The sequence below is a fragment of the Crocuta crocuta genome, unplaced genomic scaffold (genome assembly GCF_008692635.1).
Source record: "Crocuta crocuta isolate KB4526 unplaced genomic scaffold, BGI_CrCroc_1.0 scaffold235, whole genome shotgun sequence".
NCBI lineage: Eukaryota > Metazoa > Chordata > Mammalia > Carnivora > Hyaenidae > Crocuta > Crocuta crocuta.
Genome location: NW_027531285.1, coordinates 6,682,224 through 6,703,805, shown reverse-complemented (window position 1 = coordinate 6,703,805; position 21,582 = coordinate 6,682,224). Strand labels below are relative to the sequence as shown.

The 21,582-nt window shown below is 40.8% G+C and overlaps 1 protein-coding gene across 2 annotated transcripts in view; it reads right to left on the bottom strand.

Annotated features, from left to right (window-relative positions):
• The window catches only part of LOC144237596 (uncharacterized), a 241,932-nt gene that overhangs the window by 41,417 nt on the left and 178,933 nt on the right, over window positions 1-21,582 (bottom strand). For both annotated transcript variants that reach the window (XM_077771279.1, XM_077771277.1), the window contains exon 4: window positions 2,744-2,888. In XM_077771279.1, coding sequence (XP_077627405.1) covers window positions 2,780-2,888 — 109 coding nt within the window. In that variant the 3' untranslated portion in view covers window positions 2,744-2,779. The remainder of the gene's footprint in view (window positions 1-2,743; window positions 2,889-21,582) is intronic.

Here is a 21,582-nt window from a genome sequence, read left to right as displayed (position 1 = left end):
ATCCTACAACCAAGTGCATTGCCCCCAAACTATAGTCAAAGCATAGAGTCCAAAAGCTGAACTTGTGTACCTAAAAACATCTACTCTCATTGCTTCTTTTAGATGTTTTCTCTTGTTGTATTCTTACTTGTTTCGTCTTGCTTTAATTAATAAGTAGTTAAAGCCTTTCAGAAGTGAAAGAAAAAGCAATTTCAGTTTTTAAGCAAATAAACGGTAGTATATGCCCTCTAGAAATCAGTCATGATTTGTGATATTTCCAGAGAAATCAGAATCATTAGCTGGGGAGTCTTGAGTGCTAAGTAGCTATTAACTCAGAAAAAAAAGTATGAAGGAGGGAATCATGCCTTTGGGATACAGGAAAACTCTTGTGTAAGCACTAGTAAAAAGCATCAAAGACCCCAAAATTTCCCATATGGTGTTTGGTCAGTTCACCAAGAGTATTACCATATATGATTGGTTCATGGTGACTACATAAGGTTTATCTTTTTGGGTAAATGTTGAAATGAGTAGAAATAGTGCGAGACTGAGGTCTCTAGGAAGAAACAAGAAACAAGCAGTCAGAAGAGGAGGGCTGATGTTGCCTAAAGCCTAAACAGGGACACCCAGTGATGTTTCTGGTAGCAGTGCTGCCTGTAAGCAGACATCCTGATGTCAAGATGAAGCTAGTCAATGAGTCAATACTGAGTATCAGTGAGGTCTTCAGTCTGGTGATACAAACGATGCACCAAAGCCTATGAAGCCAGAGACAAAAGAATATATAGAGCTTTGGTAATGATGTCACAGAGCATGTGTACAGGAAGGAGAGCTGGGATTCAAATGCAGACCTCAGCGACTCCCCCGACGACCACTGTACCACACGCGGTGATGTACAGGGCCCAGCAATGGTACAGCCAGCATCTGTCAATGGAAGCGGAGGTTTATCGCCACTGCCTACACCTGAACGTCTATAAACTGGGCCACACATAGTTCCTTGTTCTACCCCCTCTCCCTCTGCACCTGCATTTAGTGCTCTTTGAACAGCCATGAGTTCTAGGCTCATTTATAATCTTGTGTAACCCGTACAATAACCCAATAAAAATAGATTTTATTTAACCTTGCTTGAAGATAAGGAAACTGAGGCTCAGAAAAGTTAAATACTTTTACTTGGGCACCCAGAAAGCTTTCAGCCAAGTGCATCGCCCCAAAACTATAATCCAAGTGTAGAGTCCAAAAGCTGAACTTGTGTACCTAAAAACATCCACTTTATTTGCTTCCTTTAGGTGTTTTCTCTTGTATCCTTACTTGCCTCACCTTGATTTAATTAATCAAAGGTAACTGCTTGGCTGGTGGGTGGCAAAGCTAGAATTCAAACTTAGGTCTGTAAGAATTTAAAGTATTACCACCCAGACGTTTCAGGGAAGAATCATTGCTATTCTCAATCATTGTTATGCCTCAATCTGGGCATGTTCAGATTCAATATTGCCTGATACATTTTTATTCATTAGGAATAAAATATTCACAGCTTTCCAGAGAATTTCCTGTCCCCCTTTCCAGCCATTCTTGTCATTTCATTAGTGTCTCCTATTCTCTCTCTCTATAGTGCTGTTGACTGTAGGTTAGTTCTGGGTACAGGGACTTTCAGGAAAGGACAGATACTTGTGTCCACTTGGAATTAGCAATAAGTATGCTTTCTGAGTTTAACTCAGCATCTCAGGATGATTGGTTTTGTCTCAGAGTGACCTAGTTGTCTTTCCTTTTTGCGAAGTAGGAGATCTGGAGTCCCCATTATTTATTCTGAATTTGCTTTATTCAGGAACTTCAACAACTCTGGGGTCACACAAAGGACAATGACAGAATGGGTCTCTGCATCCGTGGGGCATATGGATCTACTTCCGCACTGCTCTTTCTTTCACTTTATATTATAACATTTCAGTCCAGCAACGAAATTAACATTCATTCTAGCAGCTTGAATAATGGCCAGTTATGTCCACATGTAACCCCTGCAATCTACGAATGTTATCTTGGATGGCAAAAGGAACTTTACAGTTGTGATTAAATTAAGGGTTTTGAGGTGGAGAGATTATCCTGGATTATCTGGCTGGGCCCGAAATGTAATTACGAGTGTCTGTATAAGAGGGGGAATAGGGAGATTTGACTGCGGCGGAACAGTGATGTGACAGAAGCAGAGAGATTTGGAGACACTATGCTGTTGGCTTTGAACATGGAGGAAGGGGCCAGGAGCCGAGGAATGAAGGACATGCAGCTCCAGAAGCTGGAGAAGTCAAGGCAAGGGATTCTTGCTCAGAGCCTCCAAGAGGGGTACCGCCCTCTCAACGCCTTAACTTTAGCCCAATTTCAGACTTTTGACCTCCAGAACTGTAAGACAATGAATGTGTGTCCTTTTAAGTGCCATGTCATTTACAGCAGCCATAGGAGATGAACGTGCTCATATTTTGAATTTTAAATGGAATGGGCACCACGTATTTGAAATGCAACCAACGTTTTTATCAAAACCCTTTGAGGAACAATACTCCTTCAGAACATTCCATTGGGTTTTGCTAATAAAAGACTGGAAGCCCAGTAATGGCATTTAAAAAAAAAAAAAACATGCAATGCCTCTTTCCAGGAAATTTGTTAATTAATGTGGATCACGAACTTTGCTTTTTAATATTTGCTCATTTGGCATCATATAGCTTGGCGTCCTTTGTTTACAAGAAATAGTGGGAAGAGTTCTTTAGTGTCCTTGACAATAGCCCCCACTGACCTTTTAGCACTGAGGGTCAGGCTGCAGAATGCAAATTTATTCCTTTTGTATTTCATCTTTTCCCCTTCTGTACACCAGGTCTGGACGAGCTGCTGATTTCCGGTATCTGTGTGATATTGTAGGTCTGGAAAGATGCCGCTTTGGCCTACACAAAGGTGGAACAGATGAAGGTTATCAAAGAATGCCAAATAAGTGTGCAAACTGACCCTTACCATAGTCCTTTGTGTGTTCACCTGGTAAAACAGAATATTACTTCTCTTTCCCAGCACCTTCCTAATAGGAATTTATATTCAAAACCTCTTTTTTCAATTAGACGTCACAAAAGACCTTTGGATTCAGCTACTTTCCTTTTCAAATTTCACTCTCAAGAGAGCGCCGCTAATGATAGTGGATTGGTGTGGTGAATACTTTAGAGAGGTTCTTAGGCCCATGACCCAGTTCTGCTGCTGCTCAGATTTCTGGACGCTGCTTGGAGCTCAGCCAAAGCACCTTGAAGCCACTTACCGCTTCGCTGTGGTGATTTCAGGGCCCCACGGCACTGGCACCGGCTCATCTCAGCAAGGCTAGTAACTTACTAAAGAATATATTCAGAAAAAGGAAATGTAAAGGTGCTTTCTGGCTTTATTGAAAATGACTTAGAACAAGATGCCACTTTGTTCTCCGGGGCAAGGGCTCCTGGTTTAAAAACTGGCAGTCTTCCAGTTTTGACCAGGCGCTGCTTAACTGTAATTCGGAAATTAATGACTGAAAATCCTTTAAGGCTTTTGCCTCAATAATGATTAGGTGAAGAGTTGCTGGTATCTGAAAACTTCCTAGCAGGAACATTTGAGTCAAATGGAAGTTTGATCATATTTAAAACTGAAGACTGCTGCTTTAGGGTTCTTAACACTGGGATGCCATTTTTATTTTGCAAGTTGAAAACAATTACTGGCTTTGGAAAGGAAGCTGCATGCCCTGGGTGGGCGGTGAGTCCTTTTCATAATTGATTGTACACACTTCAAATCTCAGTGGCAATCTTAGAAACACTACAGAGTCAAAGGAAGATAAGAGGCTTGCAGAACAGGCAGAGTGTTTGGGAAAACACAGGTTACAGGGGCAAATGCTTGTGGTTTAGAGGGAAAGGTGCAACTCGGAGAAGAGGCTGAAAACAACAAAAGAAAGGAGATAGAAGCACGAGGTCAGGAGAGACGTGAGGGCTCAAGAGAGGTTACACCTGTGAGAGAAGAGTCGTGGACTTAGAAAAGAAGTGAAAATAAGTATGGGTTTGGTAGATGTGGGGATGGAAGTTGGATGTCACAATTATTTCAGTGACTAAGGTACAAGTGAGACCAGAGTTTGAAGGCAGGGATGTTCAGGATAATATTTATGAATAATGTGAGAGAAAGTCAATTAAATGACTGAAAAAAAGTGTTGACTGGAAGGAGGGCTGGGGCAAGGCTGCATATCACAAGTTTAGAACAGAGCGATCAGCTAGGCTATGCTTTGTGAGTTCAGGTAGCCATACCCTTGGGTCTGTCAGCAGTGTGCCCAGAATGCACGACGCTTAGGAATATGGCACATCTTCCTCTAGTGTCAATTTTACTTGAATCATTTGGAATGGAATTTTAATTGCTTAGCTGAGATTTTTAAAATAATTTTAATATCAATAAAATGAAAATCAGGGTACATTTTTTTAAAAATTTTAATGTTTTTTATTTATTTCTGAGAGAGAGAGAGAGTGTGTGTGTGAGCAGGGGAGGGCCAGAGAGGGAGGGAGACACAGAATCTGAATCAGGCTCCAGGCTCTGAGCTAGCTGTCAGCGCAGAGCCCGACGTGGGGCTTGAACCCACAAACCATGAGATCATGACCTAAGCTGAAGTCGGACACTTAACTGACTGAGCCACCCAGGTGCCCCTAGGGTACATTTTTTAAGGTGAATGAGAAGTTTCAAATAAATTAAATGCTTGTGGCAAGCAGCTCTTGGTTACAACCCCCAATACTCCCAGGTCTCTACAGGTGTCTGTTCATTTCCTTCTGCCATTAGAGCAACGTCTGTGGACAAGTCTGAGATGCTAGGGTGCTGTCTACCTAGTGTAGACAACAGGAGCAGGAGGAAGGAGAGCAGAGGATGGAACTCTCCCTGGGATTGGCAAGGGCTGAAGGCTGACGAGGTGAGAGATTCCAAGGCATTTGTGCAGGGTGCTATAGGTGGCCTTTCACTCCATAAGATAAGGTGATTTTCACCACCTCTGACCTAGCTGTTCTATTATCCCTGTTTTAGAGATTTTGAAACTGAACCTCAGAGTGGTAAATAATCTGCCGAAGACACACAGCTGATCAGGAACAGGGGAACTGAGTGAGTTTGGAAGGGCTCTGATGGTTTATGAAGCCAACAGGCAATGGAGGGATTGCAGGCCTTGAGGAAGGCAAAGGCAAAGATCTGCAGGCGGCAGGGTTTATGCAATGGAAGTATAACAAAGGGAGACACACACAATTATCCATTGGTTGTTTGATACCAGAGTCATGACTTAGATTTATCAAGATTTTGTAAGCACCATTCAAAGCTGTCCAGCTGGCTGTATGCCTCCAGCCAGCTGTTCCGGGTGGTTGTTTCTCTGCCTCTCTGTTCCCCTCCCCCAGTGAAAGGATCCATAACGGGGCTGAGATTCCCTTCCTCTGTTGCACATGGATCACAAATTCTACAGACCTCAGGAAACTGGAGTAATCCATATGGGATTAGTTTTAAGTAGCTCAGTTTTTTTCTACACTATCCACTTGGAGAGAAGAACAAACTCTAGTACATTGCATCTTCCTGCTTCTCCTTAATAACACACACACCGCGCGCCCGAGATCTGGGAGCCTCAAAGAGCTTCTGTGCCTCCTACTTACACATCATTGAGCTTTCTGTGGTCTATGCTCAGCCTTCTTTGCTACTTAAATTTTAAGTTTATTTATTTATTTTGAGAGAGAGACAGAGAGAATGAACAGGGGAGCAGCAGAGAGAGAGGGAGAGAGAGAGAATACCAAGCAGACTCCACAGAGCCTGATGTGGGGCTCCAACTCAAGAACTAGGAGATCATGACCTGAGCTGAAACCAAGAGTGAGAAGCTTACCTGACTGAGCCACCCGGGCGCCCCTTCTCTGCTACTTTAAGAAACTTTTTCCATGTAAACATTAAGAAGAGCTTTTTCAATCTCTTGGAGATTTAAGTTACTAATATTGTTGTTCATTTGATCTCTATTTCTTGAACTCCCAACTACATTTTCAACATTGTGCTTTTAATTATTTATTTTTTGGGGGGAAAGGCACTAAGAGACTTATTTACAACCCAGGAATCATCTTTAGCAGCTACCTACTTTACCTACGAATCATTCCTGAACCCATGAAAATTCTAAATTACTAAGGTCAAATAGAGGAGGAGTTTGCAGTAAGCATGGTTGGTAAAGATTGGAACCTGGTGGTCTGAGAGAAGCATGATCCAGGAGAGCGTGAGAGTCAGGCAGGGGGTTTGGGGCACTAGGTGCAAGGTGAAACCACTGTGTGCAGCAGAGCTGGAAGGTCACAGTAAAACTCTCACAAATTAGGGAGGTCAAGGTTATACTGGTGGGCTGTAAAGTCACTCATCGGTTGTACGCCAGGCAGGTGGGAATGAGCCTGCACATCTCCACGCTTGGCCAGGTTTCCTCCCTCAGTCCACCCCGCCAGCAGGAGCAGCTGTAGATTGCAGACCGCTGCAATGGCTGTGTCTGCTAATCCTACACTCATCCTCCAGCCCGAGGAGGCCACAGTGTCTATGTGTTGAATGGTTTTGCCAACAACATCCCTCTGCTGTGATGTACGCCTGGTCAAGGAAGAGGCAAATGCCAATAGGTAGACTTGTCTCTCATAAACGGGGTCAGTAGATTTCTTTATAAAGAACAAAGTGCAGTCTTGGTGCTTTGTCTGGGAACGAATATTTCCAGATTCTTTTGATATATTTTGTTCAAACAGTGGAGGCTGGCTACAGTAATATTACTGATTTCCAGATTAGTCAAGTTAATTGTTAACCTAATACAGACTGACTTAACTAATGCACATCTGAGTTGACCAGGAGAACCTCACCCCATACAAATCGGTTTCTAAATCAAAAGAATTTTTGAGATCATATCATTTTGTTAAAGGCAAACAGACTAGTCATGGAAAACACTGAAGGCATGAATAAGCTAAGTAAGACACATGAAGAATCCATGATTGTATTTTGAATGTCAAGTCAATAAAAATCTGGACATTGTTAAGTTATTCAAAAACAATAATGCAGAAATGTCATGAAAAGCATAAATGTCGAATTCATAAAGTGCCATCTGACAGACATTTCAGGGGAAGGGTAGCAGTGTGATTTCAACGACAAAAGCAATAATAAAACCTGAAGGGTCTTCCTGTCCTTTCCATTAGACAAATACATGGCAGGTCTGAGGATGTCTTAACGGGGAATTTGAAGGTTTTATCAAAATGACTTTCTCTTTCATGGCTTCTAAGGAAGGGGACTCGTAACAGTGCGTGCCATTAGGGCAATTATGGAGATGAAGTATTCTCTATAGAGGAATGCAACGCTCAAACATTTTGTTGTGGGAACTGCGTTCCAAGCACTGGGCCAACTTTGGAAAATCTATTTATGCTCTTTTTAAATCATTAAATGGAAAGAAGGGGGGTGGGGAGGGAGGCAGGGTGAAAATAGCACAAAGAGGGATATGCTGAAAACACACTCGAAACTCAAAAGGGTTTCCTAACACCAGGACAAATGTAAGTATGTTTAGGAGAGGCAATTTAGAAATCATGAGTATAACATGGACCGGAAATTAGAGATCAGAGTTTGCTTTTAAGCCTTTTAACACAGATACAAGTGGAATTTAATATTGGAACTTGTGTTCATACTTTTTACTACGCAAAATCAAGAACATGTCCACCTTCACTAGTTGGGGGAGGCTTATTTGAGCAATTACTTTCCTTTATTCCCAAACCATTTTGTTTTCTTTGGTTTTGTTTTTGAAAAGCGAATTCACATGGCCTTGGAAATATCCCCTGTTCCTTTTGGAGAGGACCACGTGGTGGACTATTTAGGGAAAGCAACAGTTGATTGGAAGGCAATGGGTAACTGAAAGCCAGGGGTATGGGAAGTATCCCTGAGCCCTTCGGACCCACCCTGACTGCCTCCAGCAGCCTGCTGTCAACAATAGGCACCAGAAATTGAGGCCTCAGGGTGCCTCTTAAATCAATCCCCCTTCAGCTCCTGACCCACTTTAAAGCCAAAGGCAATGTATCCCTTGTCCTCGCTGAGGAATTGACCTTTAATGTAACAATTTACTCTAAATTTAGACTTCTGCCTTCTTTACACTGGAGACCAGAGATTGTGTTATAATAGCAACTATTTAACTTGTGTTCATCTCTGGCCATTCGAAAAGAGAGGTCACCTCCCTAGAGCAACTTGCCCTCTGAAAGGAAGAGGGGAAATGTAAGTGGGGAAACTTAAATGGGAAGGGCATTTCAACTTTTATGCTAAAAAGTATTTTTAAATGAATACCGGTTCATTGTAATAATGATGACAAAGACGAAGCCAAGGAGAAGGAGGAGGAGGGGCTGGGCCTGATTCCTGTTGTGAGCCAGCCGCTACAGAAGACTTGTAGGGGAGATGATTTTTCATCTTAAAATTAACCTCATGAGGTTTGCCTCCATTGTTTTAATTTACAGATGGGGAACCTGACATTTAGGATTAGATCTTTGCTGAAGTCACACAGCAAGGCTCAGTCTCAAGCCCAGGTGCACTTGAGTGTAGATTTCACTGTTTGTTCCTGCTTTTCATTCTTTTCAGGCTAAGGGAAAAGGGAAGTAAGGGCATTGTAATAAATATAGAAAAGGTGGCTAGAGACAGGAAAAGAGAAGAGAAAGTCAAGATACCACAGGAAGAAAGATGGACTGAGGACAAAATGAAGAGATCCCAGAAGAATAAGAGGAGGGGTATACTGGGGCGCCTGGGTGGCTTAGTCGGTTGAGTGTCCGACTTTCGCTTAGGTCATGATCTCGCGGTTTGTGGGTTCGAGCCCCACGTCGAGCTCTGTGCTGACTGCCAGCTCAGAGCCTAGAGCCTGTTTCAGAGTTTGTGACTCCCTCTCTCTCTGACCCTCCCCTGCTCACGCTGTCTCTCTCTCTCTCTCTCTCTCCTAGAAATAAATAAAACATTAAAAAAAAAAAAAAAGAGGAGGGGTATACTGGCAGAAGGGGAAACTGAGGCTATAAACCTCCAGGCAGAGTGTGTATATCCTGGGGTGCTGGGGAACAACAGGGAGGTGTGGGCTCAGATCCTAGCCCCTCTCTTACAAGGGTCTGCCTGAGCTTGCTGCCTCCTGAGCAGGGTGAGGGGTCTAACGTCCAAGCTGAGTGCGGCTCCGGTGGCCACACACCCCAGCTTTGTAGCAAGTTACTTCACCTTCCACAGTACTGCAGTTTCTCATTTGTAAAATGGGGACAAAATCAGCCCTTAGCTTACAAGGTCACTGCTAAGATTTAAAGGCCGCAAGTTAAGATGCCTAGAACACGTGTGGTGTGTGCTTAATGAATACGTTGTTATATGAAAAATCGTAGCCTCATTAACACTGACCATCACTAGGAGGACCAGATAGTAAGTGTAAAGTAGTGGACTCTATCAACTATTGTCATTTCTTAAGAAAATTTAATCTGTTCTTTGCTTTCTATCTTTTTCTCCCCTCCCTTTCTTCCTCCCTCCCTCCCTCTCTTTTTCTCTCTCTTTTCCTTCCTTCCTTTTCTCTTTTGTTTCTTTCTTCCCTTTCACCTCTCCTCTCTTCTTTCTTGCTTTTGAAAGTTTTCTTTTCTCAACCATAAATCAACGTTTGTAGCCCTTCTGAGTTGAATACTTTTAAAATCTGGCTTTACTGGCAATAATTCTAATCTCTGGGCATGATTTTCCCAAGGCCCTTGACCTCAGTAAACCAGTTTGACAATTAAGCTTCAAGAATTTCGATCAGCACCACTAGCTCATTCCTACAATAAAGCAAACATTGAGAGAAAACAGATTGAAGATCTGAGTTGATTTCTGCAAACCTGTGATAAATTTACCCATGTCTCACAATGGGATCTTTTATTTCTACTTAGTATGTCATAGAAGACCTAAGTCAGATTGGAATGGAGTTGAAGTGAACTGTGCCCTAAGGGGCAACTGAGAAGACTTGCAACCAAAAGCAGGAAGCACGACTAGAGAAGAGGGAAGAAGACTCTGAGAGGTGTCAGATGGACATACAAACCAGGATAAGAGTCAACAGGCACATAATGAAATCACAAAAGCAATCATTTTTAAGTCTTACAAGTGTGCATATTGGCATATGATGACTTGCTTAAAGCTAGGTGGGAGCAGGGGCGCTTGGGTGGCTCAGTTGGTTAAGCGTCTGACTTCAGCTCAGGTCATGATCTCCCAGTTCGTGAGTTCGACCCTGGCATTGGGCTCTGTGCCGACAGCTCAGAGCCTGGAGCTTGTTTCAGATTCTGTGTCTCCCTCTCTTTCTGCCCCTTCCCTGTTCATACTCTGTCTCTGTGTCTCTCAAAAATGAATAAACATTAAAAAAAAAAAGAAAAGGAAAGAAAAAAGAAAAGCAAAGCTAGGTGAGAGCAAACTGCAGTAAACTTCTTGAGATATTTTCAAACATCCAATGTTTGACAGTTGTTGAAATGAAGTGCCAGGATTTTTCACCGAGTTGTTGCTTCTGCAACAGCGCGGGTGGGAAGACAAAGATAATTGTGGGCGGCTGCTCTGGGTCTTGCACAGTTTATTGGCAGTGATTGCAATGGGCCATTCTAGTTGCTTGGCACTGAAGGCAGCTTGTTACTATATTTGGAGAGGGTGTGGGGAATGAAATAGCATTAAGTACGATTCAGAATAACCATTCTGGTCCCTCAGTCTTTTATAGATGCTTCGTGGAATAGGTCTAATGGAATTTGGGATCCTAGCATGAAATTTGTACAACAAAAAGAAAAAGTCTGCTATGTGCATCTAGACTAAGTTAGGCAGACACAGAGACGAGGGTCATAGGTAGCTCTCCTTTCCCTGAAATCCAAGAGCCCCTCCAGAGTCTTCCACATTTAGCTAAAATATCAACCTCAGCTTTTTAGTTAAAGGTCAGCGCTGTGCTTAGAATATGAAGACTAGAATTGTTTTATCTTTTATCTGACAAGGCATTTCTTTTTCTAATGTTTTATTTATTTGTTTGTTTGTTTGTTTATTTTTGAGAGAGAGACAGAGTGTGAGTAGGGGAGGGACAGAGAGAGGTGGAGATACAGAATCCGAAGCAGGCTCCGGGCTCCAAGCTGTCAGCACAGAGCCCGATGCAGGGCTCACACCTGTGAACTGTGAGGTCATGACCTGAGCCAGCGTTGGCCACTTAACCGACTGAGCCACCCAGGTGCCTCTACACATTTTTGCTTATTAAAATGAAAAATAAGTAGCCTATTAAAGTATCGCTCTTAGAATCTAATGACTGCAGAAATAGATGTCAAAAAATTTTAATCAAAACAGTGTAGGTATAGGGACAACATTGTGTGTGTTTTCAGAGGCGTACCTCAATTGGAAGTTTTTATTTTAGGATGAAATGAATCTGCAGATCCTTTAGGAGGATTCCCTATGTTTTTAACTCTTCTTAAAGTTACTTGAGTCTAGATGCTAACTATATTTCTGGTACTTTTGCGATACTCATACAAATAGTCCAAATAAGATAATCCTGTAGTACTGAACATAACCACAGGGTGGCAGGATGCTAACACTTTTGACTATTTCATTAGGCCTTGCGGTGACTGGAAGTTCTCTACAATATTTTTGGAGGATGGGGTAGAAGAGTGTTTAAAAGACTAGCGTGTTTTCTCTGTGTGTGTGTGTGTGTGTGTGTGTGTGTGTATAATTTTACTTAATTTTATATATGTGTATGATAAGTGGCTAAGTGTGATGTCAATCAAATATTTGCAGGGATCAACATAGACAATAAATACAATATTTCTCGTAAAATATTTACACATTCCTGGACCAAATAGACTCACAGTCTAAAACTCCAACTACTGGCTTATTGAAAATCATTAGTGTGTCAGTTAATTAGTGAAGGATATAATTCCATTTCTCTGGTAAGCTACAAAAAACAATAAACCTATTTCTGGATCCTCAATTGTAGTGCCTTCCCTAAGGAAGACAGTGAGAATTTGCACTACTTTCATTTCCAAGAGGCATACAGAAAGAAATATGACTGATTCTATGCTACAGAATTGATTTAGAATCACTATTTGGATTTCAGAAATAAGAATCTCAACTGAGCTTTCCAGAGTTCAGGATGAAAAAGCCTACATAAACTTAAATTTAAACAGGAAATTAGAATATACAGGGTAAAACTAACATTAAGTATGGATCAGTCTTTAGAACCATCTCTTATATTGTGTTATGGATTTTGTATTTTTCTTAGTTTTTATACTTACTGCTAATTAAATAATTTAGTAATCATTAATTATGATTAAGTATTTCAAAAAAGAAAGCTTTGTTTACAAAAAAAATTGGAATGAAATATTGGTATAAAAACCTAAATTATGTGGATGTGGTAACACTATTAGACTTTCTTTTTGTCACTGAATTTTCCTTAGGTGAACTTTGAAGTTTTATTTTGAATTTAATTGCTTCCATTTAGAGGTCTTTCTTTACGTAAATGAAAATGAAAAATAATTTGTTTTCTTTCTGAAAGACACATATACACATTAACTAACTACTGTGAATGTAACTTCTTTATTTGTAGGCTTTTAAGTCAGGGAAATTATAGTATATTCTTTTATAAATCTTCCCAAAAATATTCCCCAAAGCTACCAGAGACAAAAAAGAAGCAGTTTATTAAATTCATGTGAATGAATTAAATCTTGCAAAAATTAGTTAACAGGTATCCATTTTTATACTTAGTGTATATTTATATTTGTGTAATTATATAGAGTAAATATATGTTTTGGTGGTGTCTTTGGGTGTTATACTGCATATGTTGAGTATTGGAAATTTGTCATATATAGTAAATCTGAAATTTTCTGGTTATGTCTTTTCATGTAACAAAGATACATAATATTTCAGTCATCTATTCATTTTAAAAAGAAAGATAATGTCTAAGGGGAAAATTGACTTCTTGAAACATTTCTGTACCATTTTACAGACATTACTCTTTAAAAATGAAACACTCTTCCTTATAACTGGTAGCAATTTTTGAACTATGGAGTAAGTTTCATTTTCTTACCCTTATCACATGACTGGCGTTATATATGATTTATAATGATTTGAAAATACGAAAAGCTTTTTAGATTTCTTGATTCTTCCTCTTTAGTTTTGCATATTTTCTGTGTTTGTCCTAGGGTACAGAACCACTTCATAAAAGTGGGAAGGAGTGTATGTATCTACCTGTTATACACCCTCAGGTACCCTACAATTGTTTCTGCAATCACTCCATACTATATAAAAATATATTTGTGTGGTCTGTCTGTCTCCTTACTTAGTTGTGAGCTCCTCGAGGCCAAGACTATATCTGTTTGGTTCACTAGTATATTCTCAGTGCCTAGAACAGTACCTGGAACTTAGTAAATGCCCTGCATTGAATAAATGGTTTGCGACCAGTTAGTTCTGCATCAGATGGACATAACATAGCGGGACCTATAGGCAGTTCTCACTGTCTATTCCCTACGTCACTAACTCCATTTAACACTCTTCCCCAGGAACATCCCTCCATTAGAAGATTAAGTTGGGTTATTGGTCTTTTCACTGGGTAAGCAAGTATGTGGGAAATGAAAATCACTTCATCAGCCTAACTCGGTGCCCATTATTTGAGAATAGCTTGAGATGATCAGCCTGCTCGGGGACACTTTTCCCTGGAGGAGGCGTAAGGCAGACGAGAAAAGAGGAAGGAGGAACAAGGAGGAGGTATAGGCTTCTGCTTTCACCTCCTCCATTCTACTTCCCTTCTCAGTGGACTCTCTGGACATTCTGCCCGTGTGAAGGCCTGACCACGGACACACCCTTGACCCCTCTCTTTGTTTCATGTTCCACATTCAATCCATCTGCAGATTCTGCAGGCACCTCCATTGCTGTAATACTGGTTGGAGCCACCACTGTGTCTCACTTAAATGACTGTAATAACCTCTTGATCGGTCCTCCTGATTTTGCCATCGTTCCTTACGCTCAATTCTCAACATACTGGTCAGAGTGATACTTGAAAGCCCCAGTCATGTCAGCTCCCTGATCAAAAACTTCCATTGGTTTCCTATTTTACATGAAATGATAAAATCCTTACAGCTGCCTATAAGATCTGGTCTCCTGTATTTCTCTGTCCTCATTTTCTATTCTTCTTCCCCTCAGATTATTCACTTCAGCCACACAGGCCTTCCCACCATTCCTGAATCCACAAGACTCACTCTTGTCTCCCTGAGCCTTTGCACAACTAGGCTTTCTGCCAGGAATACCTTTCTCTAAAGATATCCTTATTCCCTTACGTCTTTAAGCTTCTTGCCCAAATATTAAGCTCCATTGAGAGCTTTCCTGAGTGCTATATTTAAAATCACTACCTTTTGCCCCCCTGACCACCAACAGCCCCTATCTTCTTCCCATGTTTAATTTTTCCCTGAAGCATGTAATACCACCTGATGGCTTATATTTGTGTTCACTATCTATCCTGGAATCTAAACAAGTGAGTCCACTCACCAACCAAGTACTACAGGTGCCAAGGTCCCTGGGGTTAAGAGATTTTGTTTGCCTTTGTCACTGCTATGTCCCCACTATCTATTAGAGTACGTGGCATGTTTAGGTACTCAGTAAACATTGTTGAATAGATTACCCACTGAAGGACAAATCCAAATCCGTTGGTAAAGCTCGTGTATCGCTGACTCTGCAGCAACCTTGGTAAGAAGTCCTTAGTTTCCACTGTGGTCAGTGTTTTGAAGGTCAAGAGATAGATGCTTGCTGTTGACCTTTACCCTCCCCTTGGCTCCAGGAGGACAGCTCCTGTCCTCCTAAAGCTCTGTGGGGTGGCATGCTGTAGGTCAAGAAGGTGGGGGCATCATCAGGAATCTGGAATGTGCACTAGGATTTCAGACAGGAGATTGAGAAGTCATGTGCTTTATACCAAATGAAAAGTAACAACAGAAGGCAGAATGAGCATACACCTTGGGGATCAGAGGAAAGACAGCATTTCTGCCGGTATGGGAACATTAACTCTAAAGGAATGAGACAATTTTGTTAGCAGAGAACAGGAGAAGAGAGTTCTCATGAATGTGTGTGTTGGGAGGGCAGAGTGTGAGTCACGGGCTGAGTCAGAAAAGTGGACAGTATTTTGAGGGGTAGAGAGCAAATGTTTGCTGTCAAGTAACCCTAGAGAAAAGGGGTCCTGTCCTAGTTTTGCTGGGGCTCCCAGGTAGCACCATAAGTTGTGTAGAAGCCTCAGAATTCTCATTTGGGATCAGGAGAAGCCTCAGCTGGAGTCCATGCCAGCAAGTCTGCGTGCTGGTCCTTAAAGAGACACAGAAACCATCAAGATCTGATCCTGGAGGATTTCTGACTCTTTCAAAATGTTCAGGTTCAAGTTCTTCTCCAAGTTAGCTTGACTTGGAATCTCGAAAGGAACCCACTTGCCAACCAAATACTCTAGGTAAAAATGATTCACACAGGAAATCAAAGTGAGAAAGCTAAATAAATAACCAAGGAATTGACCGAGGCCTAAAATGACTTTGCTGCCTGCCTCTAATAGGATCACACATGGACTGTGATTAACGGTGAGCACATGATGCCACGAGGCCAGCGATTGGAAGATTTATCTCCAAGAGAAACACGTCTGTGTTTCTTTTTAAGATAGGAAGCATTCCAGCAATGTCAGGCCCAGGGAAATCATCGGGGGGTATTTGGGAGGAAGGAAAAGGTTGGGCAGCATCACCAATGGGCCCTTCTAAAGAAACTTATGCTTACCTATATTTTAATCAATAGAAACAATAATCAACAGAAACTTCCCTCTGGTTGAGGAGCAGGATGTAGAGAGCAAAGGAAAGACCCAGACATCAGATGTGCTTGAGATGTAGGGAAGGAAGGAAGATTGCCAGTGACCAGGAAAGAAAAGATAAACTTAAACACAAGTCCACGACATCCCCACACTGGGTCCTGCTGGTATACAACAGGAATTAAATCATCAGGTTCATGCAGGCTTCCTTAATTTTTCATGGCTTCCTAGAGCACAGTATGGAAGAAATAAAGATGCTAGCCATTTGGGTGGGGAAAGAGTGTGGACCACTTGTGTCTGCCGGCAAAGAGGGGAGAGAGAGGGTCGATGCATTTGCCAACCTTGGTGGGGCTCTGTTGGCATGGAGGAATGTGAAGCCCAATTTGCAAAGGTTTTTTGTTTTTTTGGGGGGGGAGTGTTATTTTTTTCCTCAGAGATCTCGTTGCTCATTGTGTACTAAGTCCTAAAGTTGCAGCAAAGTAAAGACAACCTGCTTGCCTTTTCCCTCTGAATTGAAAAGGTCAAAGTTATGAAACCCTGTAAAAACATCCTGGGTGCGAGAGCTGGATTTTGTAGCTGAGTGAGGCGATGAATGTGTTTCTCTCTCAGCACACCAGGGACACCCACTCTGTGCTGGTAATTGCTGCAAGCGAGGAGTGAGTGAGCGAGCGTGCTCTGAAAGCTATGATGCACCAATGGGGCAACGGAGGTTAGAGCCCCGGCACCAGCAGTGATGTGCCTGTGCTCTTACTTCACAAAGTCAGTGTTCTGAAGGAGCCCATATAGAGTCTTCTCTAAAATCATCCTGCTCTAGTTTAGAAATTTCTGTTCAGGCCCCCACTTTCCTTTTGATATTGCCCCCTCACTTCCTCACTCCACACTCCAGGCACCAGACCTCTGATGTCTAGCTGAAGACGCTAAGTACTCCGTACACCCATCACACCCATTTAGCCCCCGCAACGTGCCTGGCCCCATCTGTTGACATTGTTGTCAGTGCCCTCTTTCTGAACTATCCACAGAAAGAGACATCTGATAACATTTATACTCCAAGCCATTAGTAACTGAAAACAATTAAACGTGTTTATCTCTTCATTCTAACAGGTAAACCAGGAATCGGTGCCTCGCCCAAATGTCAAATGACGGAAAGAGGGGTATTTGGGTTCAGGGTGTGCTATAAGGCCTCTGTTGATACATAAAACCAGCCCTTCCCACAGTTTGTGCTGACGGTTCAGGACAGTAAGCTCGTACAGCAAAACACTGATGAGCAAAATGTTCTTTTTTTCTTTCTTAGAATGATATGTCAACATAAACTGGGAGCAGAAACAAAATCTCTTTAATGATTTTTATTTTCCTTTTTATTGTTTCCTTTGCAGTACAGCAGGAAACTTCTGTAAACTACTGGAACATAAGTTTTAAAGCTTTCCCTTATGTCTTGGTTCCCTTACTACAGAAAGATCTTCAAAATATTTTAGAAAAAAGGCGAGTTGCCTATGAAGAAAGAATTTTAAAAACTACAAAACTATAAAGAAACCATGTTTGAAGGATGAGAAGGGACTAACAGTGGAAGAAATGTGAAGATTTAACTTGGAAAGCAAAGCAAAAAATAGATGTGAACAACTAGAAAATATAAGATAAAGAAGTTGAACATGAAGGTGCTTCTTTTGTAGAGCTGAAATAATGCGCAAATGTGGACATTGTGAAAAGAAGTGAAAGGAAGACAAGAAAAGGAAGTTAGCAAAGTCTTCAGGGGAAAAAAAGCATCAAAATAAAAGTAGGCTATGAATATTCTGAATTTTTATTTTGTCTAAAATTTATTTTTTCAGCATACAGTGTCATACTGAGACTTGACTGGACTTATTTTATTGCATCATTTTAAATTTCTGTTGAAAATTCAAGCCAGTACCTGATTAAAACTGTCTTTATGAAGAGAAAGTGGCCCTAGGAGAGGAGAAGGAAGACAAACAGAAAACAGAGGCAAAAGAAAAAAAAAAAAAAGAAAGCTCACACTTCTAGAGTTACAAAGGTTTGTTTGCAAAATCTGAGAGGAAACACTAGGTGATGGTTAACATGGTTTTAGCTAAATCGACCTGGATTTAAATTCTGACCTTAGAGCTTTGATGGCAGTGTGGCCCTTGGCCAACTTCCTTAAACTCATCTGTCTGATGTAATTTAAAATCTTACAATAGGGCCTAGCACACAGAAGGAATTCAATTAGTGTTTGTGAATGAATGAATGAATGAATGAATGCATGCATGGATGAATGAATGAAAGACTCCTCCAACATGAATAAAAATTCCTACGTAATGGGGTTGTGTTAAGAATCAAGTGGGGCGCCTGGGTGGCTTAGTCGGTTAAGCGTCCGACTTTCGCTTAGGTCATGATCTCGCGGTTCGTGGGTTCGAGCCCCGCGTCGGGCTCTGTGCTGACTGCCAGCTCAGAGCCTGGAGCCTGTTTCAGTCTGTGACTCCCTCTCTCTCTGACCCTCCCCTGCTTACGCTGTCTCTCTCTCTCTCCCAGAAATAAATAAAAAAATAATAAAAAAAAAATCAAGTTAGAAAATATCTATTAGCTTATTATTAGGATAATGCTGTGTTGATTGTGGGCTGTATTCTGGGTAATGTGGAATTACACACGCAAGGGCCAGCTTTTCATAAGCTTTTGACACATAATTTAGGATTCAAAGTTGTACTTAGGTATATGTGGCCCCAGAGCTCCTCCTGTGTCATCTACACCCTACAACTTATAACATTCCTACAACTTATAACATACAACTTATACATTAGTATATATTTCCCCCATAAGAGAGTATATAGATAAATGACATATAGTTACATACACAGTACATGTATTAGGTGCACATTTAAGTATTTGATAACAATTACTAAATGAATAAATGAGAGCAAGCTGGAGGAGAGGGTAAGAAAGCTGTTGGGCACCGTTGCCAAGAATCCCCTTGCGACTCACACAGCCCTCACTTCCACCTTATTCTGTTGCCAGACCCACACGGTGGAGGTGCTGCAGGTTGCCGGTCACTGGATTCCTAAGTATGCCCCTCCATACTCAGAACACACTTCGATTAATGTCTAGGGCCCCAGTTCCCTTGTATCCAGTTATTCTCCTGAGCTAAAACCAAAGGTTGAGAGAATGTGGGGTATGGATAAGTAAAAATACATGGATTCAAGCAATTTTTTGGTTCGGGGGGAAAAGAACTGAATTCAGATAAGGAGTAAAATCTCTATAGTTGGGGCAGACATGAGTTAGCATTGCAACTACACATCCTCAATCTTTAAGACTGCTTGATTATTAATGGAGGTAACAGGGTAGACTGAGAAGATGTGGATATCACTAGCCTGCTCCTCTGCCCTTCCCAAGTTAAACATAAAGAGATACTAGATACAATATGTATTCAAATATTATACTTTAGATAAGTTGAAAAGAAAGAACCAGTCTGATACAAAGTGGAAGCTCAAAACCATTATGATAAGCAGAGTTGAAGTCATGTGGTGTTTGGTGGTACATGCTATGGGATATTTTTCCACTGCCTACAAGGTGATGGGAAGGTGGCGATGGACTCCTTCAGAAGTGGAGCCATGAAGGAATTGTCCAAGCTGTGAATTATGGGCAGATTAACTCTGTCCATCAGTGGCTGCACTTGGGCACTGTTAGATGTCAGATCACTTTACTGGGCTATAATAGATAGGAATTCACGAAAATGTGAACATCAAGTTCATGATTGGGTTGTGAATATATACTACCGTCACATGGTAGAAACCTTGATGAGACACTACTGTTAAAACTGATATGAAACCAATAAGACTCATAAAACTGTGGTAGAAGCAAATGCTGAACTGCTTGAGGCAGAAACCCCTCCACTGAGACCATCCAGCATAGGAAGCATTTCTACAACTTCGACCAGAAACGACCTCTAGTATAAAGCATACAAGAAATCTCACTACACACTATAAACCATTAACAGCCAGCGTCTACAGATTAAAGAACTATATAAAAGGCAATTTTCAAGTACTTATTTAAAATAATCAAAGAGATTAAAAGTAAGTAAAATCTATCAAGGTGAATTCAGAACATTGGAGAAAAGGAAATTGGATATATTAAGTATAAAATAGTAATTCTAGAAATAGAAAATATGACAGTTGAAATTTAAAATAATAAACAGTGGCCTGGACCCAGTTGAAGGAAGGATTTGTGAATTAGAAATTAGATCTGAGGAAATTACTCAGAACGAAACATAGTGGGAAAAAGAAATGCAGAATATGCAAGTTATAAGACATAGAGACAACAATTAAATGCTTTACCATAAGCATTAGGATTTCCAAAGATGAATATAAAGAGAATGGAATACATGTGATAATCAAAGTGATAATCACTAATACTATTCCAGAATTGAAGAAAAATAGATGCGGATGGGGAGAGGGATTCACCTTAGGGCTTACTTATTTGAGAGAATCTTGCCTGATTCCACAGAGGGGTTTGGCTATTCTTGACCTGTGCTCTAATTTTATATATGTTTTTCACTGTTCCTACTATACTGTATACCTTTTGGGCTCAAGAACAATGCCTTATTCATCATGTATAGCTAAGTGCCCAGTATTCTTGGCATATAATAGGTAACTTGGTGAACATTTGTGGAGGAAGCAAAGAAGAAAGAAAGTAAGGAAGAAAGGAGAGAAGGCAATGGAGGGAGGGTATGAAAGAGAGAGGGAAAAGAGAGAGTGAAATTGGTCAGTATTAAATACTAAAGAATTCCTTGAAAAGATGTGTGTGTGTGTGTGTGTGTGTGTGTGTGTGTGTGTGTGTTCAGACATATACCAGTTGCTGCATAATAAAACTGATTACTTTGTATATAAGCCTATTAATCGTTACATAAAAAAACTTCTATTTCCAGAGAGATGGGAAAACAATTTTCAAAGTTGAAAATGCTATATATTCAACATCTTTTCAAAACGTATCCATGATGAATAGTGATGAGTAACTAATTATAACAAAACAAGTACAAAACATAACAGGGACAGTGAATGTTTAGTGCTGACTTGGCAACTGACATCCTGCCTGACGTTTGAATGTGCCTTACAGATTTAGGTGATTGAAATATTTTTACTTCCTACTCAAAGTTGAGCTGAACAGTATCTGTTTAAAATTTACATATAATACTCTGCGACTCTGCCTTTTCAGCAGTGGCTGACATGATAAATGCTAAAGTGTGCTTTAAAAAACCTTTCTTTAAAACAGTGAAAATTTGAAGTTATAAAAACTATGAGAAAATATTTCTGCAAGAATTTAAGTATATCTTATTAGATAAACTTTATCCTCTCAAAATAGGCTTTCATAGAAGTACTTGAGGAATAAACTCCCACCTATTGAAGATTTTTGTTTTATGATCTCTAGTGGGCTCTTCACACACATTGTATCCTTTCCTCTTTCCCCCAATCCTCACTTAGGAAGGAAGAAAATAGGGCCATAAACTATGGAATAAGGTCACACAATAGAAAAAACAAAATTGACAGAGGCCTTCCTGTCTCCAATCCCTTACACTTTCCGCTATCAAGTATGGATGGTTTTACAGATTATTTAGATGGTTTTAGGAATCTCTGTGAGTGGTGTTTGATAAATAAACAAGAGTGATACAAAGAGTTAATGTGTATACTTTCCTGCCAACAATGGAGTAACTGATCTCAGACTCCTCCTCCTACTGTAAACAACAACAACAACAAAACTAGACAAAATATATAAAGCCACACTTCCAGATATTAGACAACAGGACTATGATCCCTGAGAAGGGAGAAACACTTAAGAGAGCTCCGTCATCACCCTTA